This window comes from Copidosoma floridanum, unplaced genomic scaffold (assembly GCF_036245765.1).
Source record: "Copidosoma floridanum isolate Cflo_tuat_1 unplaced genomic scaffold, Cflo_Japanese_pri ptg000001l, whole genome shotgun sequence".
Taxonomy (NCBI): domain Eukaryota; kingdom Metazoa; phylum Arthropoda; class Insecta; order Hymenoptera; family Encyrtidae; genus Copidosoma; species Copidosoma floridanum.
Window position 1 is genome coordinate 9,515,133 of NW_028321878.1, and position 12,356 is coordinate 9,527,488.

Consider the following 12,356-nt stretch of genomic DNA (forward strand, 5'->3'; position numbering starts at 1 on the left):
TATATATACCTCGCATCATCTCCCTTTCTCCTAAAAACCAGCAAGCAACCAGCCACCTACACGCGCACAGTCATAGGGATCAAGTTTCGGGCCCCTTCTCAATCCGGTTGGTGAAACGCGCGCGCGAGAGAGAGAGAGAGATCGTCACCGCAGCGTCTCCTTCTCCTCTCTCCCTCGCGCAGCGGGTCCGCCGACGCACGACCGGTGCAGCAGTGGCTCTACCGACGTTTCGACGTTTATATACACGTGGAAGTGTCGCCGCGGCCAACACGGCTCACCTCTTTCTTCGCTATCATACCTACTTGAGCTCAGTGGAGGCGCGTCCGCGAAAATCGAAGGATCAGACCGGTGCTGGAAGCACCTTTGCTTAAAAGCGTCAACGCGCAGGCTTTCCAACGCGAACGAAGTGCTTAGTTTTCGCTAAAAATTTTAGTTTCTATTGCTGTGATGTACATATACACGTATAAAAGGGCATTACAGCTTCAAAGGTCCCAACAGTGATAGAATAATTATTGTACATAGAAGAGGATCGTTGAAAGAGACCGTGAAAGACACTTTCGATGAATTTTACATCCATTCTCACGTAGCCGATCGACGCACCAATGCCTTTCCTCACCAAAATGTCAGCTCCGTTCCGCGGTAGAGGCTACTCTGCCGACAAAGAGTCCAAAACAACAACGAGCATCTTCAAGAACGGCAATGACAACTACTATCCGTCCAAGCAAAACCTCCGCTCGTACAACAACGCCAAGGACAAAATTGTCACTTACGAGGACAACGATTACTGCGATGAGGATAACAACACCACACGCAAGTTATTCTCAAACAATGGATTTTCTCAAAGAGTCAAAAAAGAAGTCGCGTCAAAGGAGAACGGCGAAAGCGTCGACTACCTCTACCACAAGAGCAAAGAGGAGTTCGCCTTGTGGGACATTCGGGATTTCGACAACGAGCGCTACTCACCGGAGCGCGACAAGAGGCCCATGAGCTTGGCGAAACGACGGAGCAACAATCTGTGCGAGGCCAGTAGCGAGGACGCAGAGGTGGAAGAGATTTTCGTCAACCACAAGAGTAATTACAATCATCATCACAGTAATAATAATAATAACAACAACAAAAAAAACAACAACAACAACAACAAAGACGACAACTCGGACTCACCGCTGACGAGGAAACTAAACGGTGCCTCTTCGTCGCGTGGCAGCAGCGGAGAGGAACAGCGTTCCAGCTCGATGAGTCGTCAATATCAGCACATTGGGCGCGACACTCCAGACAGGCATCAAAACGGCAAATCGTCGACTCGGGCGGAGAGATCCGAAGAGCCCTGGAGCGAGGAAGAGGACGAGGATGACGATGGCTTGACGCCCACCAGATTCAACAAGTCAGCCGCGATGAAAAACGGCAATGGAGATAGCAGGGAACAGCTGCTCAGGGATGTCGAAGAGTTCGGATCTCTGAAGAAGAAGAACGAGAAGAACGCAGGGTTGAACCTTGGTTTCAAGGCAATTGTGGACAAGTTCAGGGCGAAAGGCGATGACAGAGACAAAAAAGAGTCTCAGAAGGGTAAGAAGCAGCAGCAGGCCTACGCCGATGAGAGTTGGAAGTACGAGAACGGTAGTTGCAATGGTTATAGTCTCGAGACGGTATCGGAGTTTCATCCTGCAAAGGACACGAAGATCGAGAAAAATCATCACGAGGCCAGGATTAGGAGATCTCCATGCGACGAAGAAGATCCGAAAGACTACTCGAAGGGTAGGACGAAGGACAGCGACAGGTCGAAACGTCGGAGTTACGCGTTTGAAGCGTCACCGGAGGACTTTGACGTGAGGATCCAGAAGTACGAGCGCGTGCGCTGCGACGATCCGGACCTCCATCGCAGAAATTCGTTCAACGACAGGGAACCTCGTGTGCGTAAGATCCTACCCAAAACTCGCAACGGTGCAAACAATGTCAGTCGCAAGAGCAGTATGAAAGATAAGGATCACCAGGCGAGACGAAACGAGTCCGTCAGAGAAGCCAAGTCTCCACCAAAGCCAAAGGTGTCAGAGAGACACTCGCGACCTCTGACTCCCCCGAAAGATCATCAACAACAGCCGGTCGCGGTTAACGTTACCAAAGTACAAGAGAGCAACGCAAAAGAGCGTCAAAAGGAAACAGTGTCTTCGTCAAAGAAGAATTTTTCCATGAAAGAGTGGTACGAGAGCAACCGACAGTTCGCTGCGAGGTATCTGCGCGAGCACAGCAAGATCAAGGAATTGTCGACGTCGGATGTTTCTGCCAGGGATGAGTTCATTTTTGGCTCACCCAAGGATTCTGGCTCGTTCTTTCGGATCGAGAATCACGACTGGATGGAAGCTCGACAGCACGTCCGCCAGGAGTCATTCGGGAGCAACGAAAGCGGCGAGGACGCCAAGCTGGATGGAGTCGAGTACTCACAGAGCGTGAGCCGTTCAAACGACAAGATGATTCTAAGGAGCAACAACAACAACAACAACAACAACAACAACAACAACAACAACAACAACAACAACAACAACAACAACAACAGCAGTAGCAGTATTGAAGAGGATCCGACAAAGTGTAGAAGAGGACGTGTGAAAGCCAATGGAAGCAGTAGAAGACACCGACGCAAGTATGTTGAAGACGAGGATGAAGATAAGGACGAGGTGAAGAACGAGAATGCAGGGAAGGAGGAGACCGTATCACGTCGATCGGAGAGTTATGGAAGAAGTTTTGTGATGCCCGCTAGAAAAATCTGGAATTATCGAGATGGGGTATGACACTAGAATACTCGTTTCTTATCTCGGGTTTGGAAAACGCGGCTTTTCATGGCACAGCATATGAGGGCGCTGTAGTAGTAGTGTGTGTGTGTGTATGTGTGCGTGTGTGCAAAAGACGTGGATGTAATCGCTGCAAGTAACGGAGTTTTTGTTTGGCGAATTTATTGGCGTTTCACGTGGTAAGAGTATTTGAAATTGCAGTCGTGTAGATGGAAGGGGAATTCAGAGAGTGAAAGAGTATGGAACTTTATGTACGCTCAGCACGAAAAATAGTTTTTCTGCACAAAAATTACTTGGAGGACATTATGCTTTTAGCGATTTGTAGATGTATCTATGAATATACGTATATTATTTTCAAACTTGCATGGGGAAAAATGTGGTAAAGATTCGTGGGCGAGCTTGTTATTATTATTTTTTTTTTTTTTTTTTCTAATAATTTTTCAATTCAATGAAATGCTGTTAATCAATTTTATAATATTTGCTATATTGGAAAAATATGCTTTTGAAAATAATTAGAATTCTAAAAAGTTATGAAAGCTTGTAAAGTAACATACTTAAAAAGATAAATAAATAAATGAGTAAAAAACACAATTCAAAATGTTTTGTTAGATTAATTCGTTATTCTTCATTATTTGTCAGTTGTCTTATCAGTCATTACTACATCAATCATGATAAATATCATTGATCATTATCAATAAATCTGATTCTCAAGTATTTGGATCATTCATCCTCAATAAAAAAATAAGTCGACTGTTCTCACAATGATTTACTCCTGAAACTTCATCACAACACTCTAAATCTACTTCATATACTTCTTCTTAATAAGTACAAGCACCCCTTAAGTACCTACTTCACCAACTTACTGCAGCATTAAATTAATGACACCGCACAAGATAATAGAATCCGATAAAAGGTAGGTAATTGTCAGTGTCCACTCTTGTACATAAGTACTTCGGAGAGCCCTGCAAAACATAAATGAAAATTTCATCTCGTGCCTTATACGCGGGTTACCTTGGTTATTTTTGTACGTACAAAAGTACCTACTTACGTATCCCAAAGATGATTCTCGACCAAAGTTGTGTTCGAGACACCTTTTTCCTGACACTGTAGCCGCAACAAGCGCTCAAGCGGATTGTCAGCACACCGCCTACGGAAACGAGCGAGGACTAAGATAACGATCTCCCGCCCCTCGTCATCGATACAAGCGAGAGTAGGTCCTGGCGCAATTTTTCACAGGACTTTTTTTTTCATCGCCTTCGTGAATAAAAAAAAAGAAGCTCGATGATTTGTGACGATCGCACTCGCCTTTATTGTCGCGGATACGCGTTTTCGTATGTATACCTGCAGTGGCGTCCCAGACAAAGCCGATATCTCCTTCGGATTATTAATAACTGCACGTATTGCTTGGTTATTTATTGCCCTCGCAAGCTGTTATAATTTATTAATCATACTTTAACAAGCAGTTTTGGACATTTATTCGAACGTAGTTTGCAAACTGCCCACGCACGCTCAATACCTCTTTTTTTTCCTTATGCTGTGCAAGTAAAATTATAATTGGCTTCGATAAAAATTTATGGGATGTTCATCGTCTCACAACGATAGGTACGAAGTGTGTATTTGATTTTCATGTTAAATTTATTTATTGATTTTGCAAAAATGTATAATATGGTGGACGTGTGATGTCGAGCCATCAGTTATCCCACGATCATTTAACGTATCTCCAGACGATCCTTGGAAATCCATCTTTTCCTAGTCTCAAGCATCATCATGATCATAATCGCAGACTCAAAAAAAAGTCATCCTCCCAAAATCGACCAGGAACAGACTCTTGGCATCTTAATGCATGAGTCAGTAAATGATACACCCGACTAAAAGTGTGAAGTAGCATCATCATTGTTACGCCGATCGAAATCACTTAATATAGCCAGCTAGAGGCAGCATTGAAAAAAGAAACCCACGTCTGTTTTTCCATATGCATATGCATGGATGAAAGAAGAGAATGGTTACTCGATATTTGGTGATGCTTCGTTGCACCGTGGCACAAAGAAAAGAGGATCGAGCGAGTCACGCCACGGGCGCTCATATGTATATACGAACGTGTGGGCGGACTGGACCCGGAGGCTGCTGTGGAGATTTCTGTGAACTGCTGATGCTTCGATCTCACGCGTTTCCCTCGGATTCATCAGACAGCATCTTTTTCAGAGAGATATTGTAAAGGCGATTTTCGAAATACTGATTGTTGAAGTCACGGGTAAAGGATAGTTTAGGCACGATCAGTAGAGAGAATAAAGTATGGTATTGGCAGTCCTCAAACGTAAATTTTTTTTTTATCAGAATCAATTGAATACGCATTTTAGTTTATCTAAAAAGAAGTATGTCTTACCATATTCCGCTTTTTCTACTTAAGCAACATTCCACTTACGATGAAAGTTAGAGCCTACTCGATTTCTCAACCACTTCAACAAACTCCGTTTTCAAAGTGGCACTGAATTCTAAAAAGAAAATCCCAAAATCAAAGCAACGTTAGGAATCAAATACCAATTCGGAGACCGCCATCGCGTAAGAACGCACGCGCGTGAGGTTAACAAGTAAAGTGAGAGCTTAAAACTAGTTTCTCCCATAAGAGCGTATCCCGGCATTCCAGTGTGCTCTCCAGTAGCGCCAATACAACGATGAATTATCGACCTATGAGTGTCGGCGGTGTAGCTCATTGCTCTCACGTCGTACGTCTACGGCGCCTCGATCAGTCGAACAACGCGTCATTCCCCGATAAGTCGCCGACCGTCCGGTTGCCGTATTAGTCTCCCAAGATACACATATACTTAGCCGCTGTACACTTAGCTGTACGCATAAATTAGACTTTCGTCTAGCTCGTGGCTGATTTATGTACTTTGCTCGATAAGGACGAGGTATTTTGTGGACGACGATAAAATACCAAGATGTGGACTGTCGAGACACGGGGCTCGTGATTTTGATTTCTGATACGGTATATTTTCAAGTGAACAAAAATCCTGTGTACTTCACGCGAAAACGGCTACTTGTATAGACGAAAAAACCAACATCGCAAAAATACAATGATGAGATAGCTCACATGTACATGAATTTTTGGTACACAACCACTCTTCCCATCCGAGTAATGGAAAAACATCGTGCCTGCGTGATTTCTTCGCATATTTCACTTGCACGTTAAATCTGGGCGTCAAGCTCTACTGATCGAGCATAGCCTGCGAACTCCTCTTCTGACGAAACGAGCGTTGACTCGTAATTAAAAATCTTTCATCTCTCCCACTCCATTCTCCTCTGTACGTTAGCCAATTATCGAACACGCGGTGCGGTGTTTTGCTGCTTGGCCTTGTCCTCTTTTTCTTTATTTTTATTTTACGGGTTGAACTTGGAGCTCAGGAGCAAGTGCAGATCGTATTACTGAGATGCCTTCATGGGCGATGTGATAATTTTGTGCTATCTCAGTTGATGAATTCGCGTGAGGTTTTCGTACAAACGTACGTATCAGCTGGATCTTCATTTTGTTTACTTGTAGTCTCCAAAAAGTACAAAAGTACAACCGATTGAACAATTATTATTGGTTTGGTTTGGCAAATGTTCTTTTTTAACGTTTGAAACTTAAAAACTCGCGTGTAATATATTATATTTGTGTCTAATTCGGCATGGGTCGTATAGAAAAAGTCTCTGATTGAGTTAGGTTTTCACTAATGAAAAAAGTATACTTACCATTAACAAAAATAAAACAATATTTAATGAGAAACCTCTTATGATTGTAAATGTATACTAAAGTAAGGAGATCCAAGCCATACGTTTTCGTAATGTAATAAATCAAGAGCAAGAGAAAGAGACTGAGAGTTATTTTTGGAGGCTGGGATAAGTTTTTGCATGATATTTTTGAAAAAGGTAACACCTACGCCCGTTCACTGCTTTAATATGAATAGTGACGTATGATATGGTACACGACTAGTTTGATAAATGTCGCGTATCTCCTCTTTTATGGTGTAATATAATTATATATTTATATGGTTGGTGCGGAGACACGCGACGTAAATAGCAAGGCTAACGAGTTTTAAAATTCTGTTTCCCTCTTATACGTTCTTGTATTATACACATGCAAGCTCGACTCATTATTACAACTTTTGTGTGTTCCAGGGTGTGCATATCACTGACGTGGAGGAGGGCCAGCCTTGCCTGCAGTGCGGCGAGAGGTGCTCCGGGTTTCTGCCACACATCTGGAGGTGAGTAATCTTTCAACGATTATTTTATTCATGCAAGTGTATATATCCATTTATACACTTCATGGATGAAACATTTACTTGATTTTATTGATTTTCTTCCAATATGTTTTTTATACTTCTCAATCGACTCTAAATCGCAAAGTGATTCACTACTAGCGAATCAATGACGCTACATTTATGTTTGATAGTGCTATTTAAATACACTTGGCGAATCAAGTGTTCACTAGCTTGAGAAAGTTCGAATGTCCTTTGCAATAATCAACCACCTTCCCTTAGCAAGTGGCGCTCCAAAACCTCACGCTTACTAAAAAAAGGTAAAAAAACAGTGCTGCATACCGACCATGATCCAATAAGGCACGTCTTTTCGCGAAATCGAATGCGCGGAAGCGTCCAAAAATAAATTCACCGCTACTGCACTCCAGTGTAAAAAAGACAGAAACAAAAAGAAAGACTAAAGGGAGAACCGAAAGACGATAAAGTGGGCAGAATGAAAAGTGAGCTCTGAAAAACGAAAAAAAGAGACAGCCGAAAGAGAAGGAGAAAAGGAATATACCAATGGAAGAAAATCGAGAAAAAGAAAAAGAGAGAAAGAAAGAGAGACGAAGAATGAGTGCTTCCGTGAACATAACGGTCACCGTTTTTCCACGATGACTTTGACGTCTTGCGCGCGCTATCGGTATCCTCTTCTTCTCTGTCTCTTCTCCTTATCTGTATCGTTACGCTCTCCAGAGCACGGAGCTAGTGTGTGTAAAGAGGAACACGTGAACGCCTGTGTTGGTTCTGTTCTGGCAGCGAATCCGATCGATCTGACGATCTCTCTTCCCTGCAACAACAGCTAGCACAACAACCAACAACAACGTCAATAAGCACGCCTTTTCGATTCGTGATTTATACGCGGCTTCGTTAGACAACACGAGTACACATGATGTTAGAACACACTTGTGACCATGTACCGTAAGATGCATTTCAATGTGATGCGCGTTTCGTAGGATTTGTCGTTGCGCACCTTTGTCTTTCTTTGTTTTTTTTTTCAATACAAATTTCAGCTGTCAGTCCGTGTCATGAGGCCTTTTTAATATTTATTCAGACATCTTTTGTTCGTCCATGTGTATGGGAGAGATGAGATTCAAAAGCCAAGCGGAAGATATTGTCATAACGGGTAATTCGTCTCGGCGACTTAATAGGCCCCACTCAGAGCTTACACACGAAATAACGGGGTACCAATTGCCGGTCAGGGCTCGAGACGACGATGATATCTGAAGTGTACACAATGTTCTTTTGACAAGCTGCGTTCGACATTAAATCACTCGCTTGAGAGCTCTCTCTCACATGTTATGACGTAGATCTATTTGACATGAAGTATTGAGCTTACTTTTTTTTTAGTTTTAGATCATGCATTTCAATTTTTCTAAGTGTATGAATCAAGATAGAAGATTTGTCAACGCAGCGTCAAATAAATAAAAGTTGAATTTTTTTTTTTTTTTTTCACTAATTTACTTAACCAAAGGAATCGAGAGCAATATTAAATCCTCAAAAATCTCTGCTACTTGTATAAGCAGTGCATCCAATAGCATATCCCTTAAAGCAACGGAGGGAAGAAGCCAAAGTGGAAAAATAAAGCAGGCACAACACAAAATTTGAATTTCCTCGGACCAGAGCACTTCGTACTTAGTAGTTTAGGAAATCATACGGTAACAAAGAAGACATCAAAGCCCGGATCTCTTGACGGGCGAATGAGAGGCCACTCTTGTAGAAACAACCAGAGTACCTCTCGTAAATTGGAAGAGTTTCGAGATCGAACAAGTGCGCGCTGCTTTCAGCGCGTCTGGAATTTTAGTGTATACGGATCTATGTCTCTCTCTCTCTCGATGTCTACCCTACCGTGAGTGGTGTAGGTGTGTATGTGCAATCGAAGTGGTCCAGCTTGTTCTATTTTGAGTGAAAATTTATCGCGTGGCATAAGTGAATCGGATTTTGTTGGACTTTATTGGTTGGAAATGGGATGGAATTTGTCGATTGAAGTTTTCTTATTTTTAATGTTTGATTTTTTTTTGTTTTGTTTTTTTTTTCATTTTAAAACTATTGTTGAGTACTATACCAAACATATTTTATTTGAGAAGAATTAGTTGAAATGTATTTAAAATAGAGAATGCTGATTTTATAAATTTCCATACTAAAACCACATTTGAGGTGTAGATTACACCATGAAGTTACATTTTTCAAACTCTCCAAAATATCGACGAAAAATTGATAAATTCAACAACATGGTGAATTTAAAACCTTAAACCGTGAGTACTACTCATCATCGCTTAAAAACACGTGAATCTTGAAAACCATACCATGAACGAGTTTTTTTCTACTTTTAGTCAGAAATTTCCTCAGAATAAGTTTATGGTTGTGATTATTACCGACATCCCCTCCTTCCTTCTGTCATCTTCCGCATCAACATCACAGCCATCATTTTTCTATTTTTCTTCCCAGTATACCACTACGTCACTCACACGTGTGTACATATTTATAGATTTTTTGAGAAACGAGCTGCGTTGTTAGACATGTCGTTCAAAGACTTTGGAGTTTATGGATAAAAAGTTTGAACGCCAACGGATCAGCTGTCCGTACAGCTGTCTGAAAATAAATGGGAAATAACAGAGTTCAGTTGCCAGCGAGAAATGGATGAAATGTTTGAAAGATCGTGTAATCGCTTCGTTTTTAGGATCAATAAATGTTTGATACGATATGGACGATAAATTTGCTGTTTACTTGATTATAAAAACTGAGTGTTGGTAATTATTATTAGAGATTGATCACTTTCAGTGCAGTACTGATTGGATCAATATTTGTTCGCTTCTGTGACGAAAAAAAGTCTTTGTGTGTACATGTAATAAATAACCACAATCTTCAAGGAATCGTGGACACATACGTTATTGCGTTATTTTCTGTGGCTTGCAAAAGAAACTTTTTGTTGCCACGATTTTTCTCACATAAATTACTACCCACTTACTGTGTTGTGCTAAGTATTATCACGATTGTCGTTCCAACTCATGTGATTGCACTGTAACTATGTCAATTAAATAACTTTTTTCCTTCAGTTAATTTAACTTAGGTTGAAAGAAGGCTCGATAAAGTAAAACAATTTTTAACGAATGAATGGTTCGTACTACTTTGTCCACTTTGTTTTGTTCATATGTTTTTGTTTTTGTTTGTTTGTTTGTTTTTTTTTTTTTTTTTTTGATGGGGCGAGGAGGGGAAATCTTCTCGCATGAGACCAACCTGTAAAAGGCTCTGCCTCCTAGAAGCCTAGCAAAGCAAATGAGAAAGGGAGAAAAGGAAAAATCGGAACAATATGCGTCGAAGATCTGTGGCCAACTCGCTCTCAAAGGAATGAGAGGAGGGACACCCGCGCTACGAGGTGAAACAAGAGTAATGGGAGATAGCGATGTGATAAGAAAACAAATTTCATAAGTACCTACGTGTGTATGGTTTGTGTGGGTGCGAATTTGTGTAGTTCTCCACCAAAGCGTGACACTGGAAAGCTGAGAATAAAAAAGGACGGCAGTATTCAATGATAAGCAAGATGGGATACAGTCGGTAAAAGATCAATTACTCCTCACAACTTTTACTTTTTGCGTACAATACATGTATAACCGCGCATCTCTACCCTCGTCGTTAAAGTTTCGTTTGATTTTTTTTTTTTTCCTTCAAACGAAGATTGCAGCGAACCTGTTTTTTTTCTCGGCTTGATTATGCCATAAAGGAGAGTTTGGACACTCGAGAGTGCTTTATGGACGGTTTGTTTATAGTTTTTTCGAAGAGGGGTATTTAATCGGATTTATGAGCCGATTCCGTGGACACCTCACCCTCCTTCTTCTCTTTGCTTTTACTTTACGCGCCAGTACGTACGTGTGCAAAGAGTACGATGAAAGTGTTGTGCTTTTCGATACAACAGTTTATGAAGTGTCCTTGGTATTAAAAGAATTATTGATTTTTGCTTTGAAGAATAAAAAACATTTAAAATTATAATTTATATATCAATTAATGTTTTTTGCTGTGTCATTTTTAGGGACGAGAAAAAACAAAAGTAACGAGAAATTTATAAACCATGCCGACAGTTAAAGTTTTCATTACCTAATGGTAAATTTTTGCTTGAGGTTGTAGCGTACATTGATCACTGAATAAATAGAGTCTATTGGAACATCATCTGCTGATCGACCGATCTTTTCCAAAATCGTAAAACGAGGCAGACGTGATTTCGATTGTTCTCTCTGTTAGCCGAGTACTATATTTGGAATTTGTTATCATACAAGTGTGATCATTCCATTCTTTTTATTTGACTGTACTGTCCTTCGAATTCATCACATAAATGACTAGGTGGAAAAAAAAGCAGGGAAGGGCCCGCACCCTTCAGATACAATACTCCCGCTCTTAGTCCTGTTTGCCGTGCCTTTTATTATCCTTTCATATCATTACATTATCATTTGCAGTGTATTTCACAACTTCATCCAATCAAGGGGATTCCGGTCACGCCCTGCGACCCTTCCTTCTGACCCCGTTGTCCGCTCAAGCCCTTATTTGAAGAACAAAAAAAATCTAGTCCTTCGTTCAGCTCGATGTGTGTGCAAAGCTCAAGAGCTTGTTATTTTTTTTTTCAGGAATTACCGATACACCTCATCGGATTACCACGATAATTCGGGAGATCCGATGGCTCTTCGTACGAGTCACACGTGCAGAGCATTTTCTTTTGGTCTTGTTGACCGTGAAAATGATTTGAAGCTTTATTGGAAAACTGTATTCCTAAACATTTGCGTGTCGTGAAAATTGAAAACGAAAGCCTCACTAAACGAATACAAACGAGCAACTCGCAGCGTCAGCCAAACCGAAAGCTCATCACCCTTGCTCCCCTCTGGATAAAAGCTCTCTCTTTCACCAGCTTTCTCCTCTATTTCTGTTATACATGTACATATGATATCCGGAGACGCGTCGGCGCACGCACATTTCGCGCAAAACGAAAAACGAAAAGCCATCAGAGTGAACGCGGCCTCCCATCCGAGCGAGTCAGCCGAAAGAAAGAGGATCCCGACGTCGTCGTCGTCGTTCAGTCGGTCCCGGGCTATTTTGAACGAGCGGCGGCGCTGGGCGCCAAGACGCGATGGCCACTCGTAGTGTAACAGCATATTGTAACACTGTCTCTCTCGGCGGTAGTTACGTCGATGTGATGTGTATTATGTGGCATACACGTGAATGAAGTGCGCTACTGTTGACGCGCCATTTCGGAGTTGTGTCGTTTTTGTGTTACTCTGTTTCGAGGATATTAAATGCTAATGCAACGAGGATCGTG

At 41.6% G+C, this 12,356-nt stretch overlaps 1 protein-coding gene across 1 annotated transcript; it reads left to right on the plus strand.

Moving 5' to 3' along the window:
* Positions 1 to 620: 620 nt before the first annotated feature.
* On the plus strand, positions 621 to 5,581 carry LOC149376020 (uncharacterized). The gene is made up of 4 exons (XM_089589401.1): positions 621 to 1,071; positions 1,144 to 2,428; positions 2,549 to 2,774; positions 5,405 to 5,581. The coding sequence occupies exons 1-4, from the start codon at positions 621 to 623 to the stop codon at positions 5,579 to 5,581; spliced, it is 2,139 nt and encodes a 712-aa protein (XP_089445527.1).
* Positions 5,582 to 12,356: the final 6,775 nt, after the last annotated feature.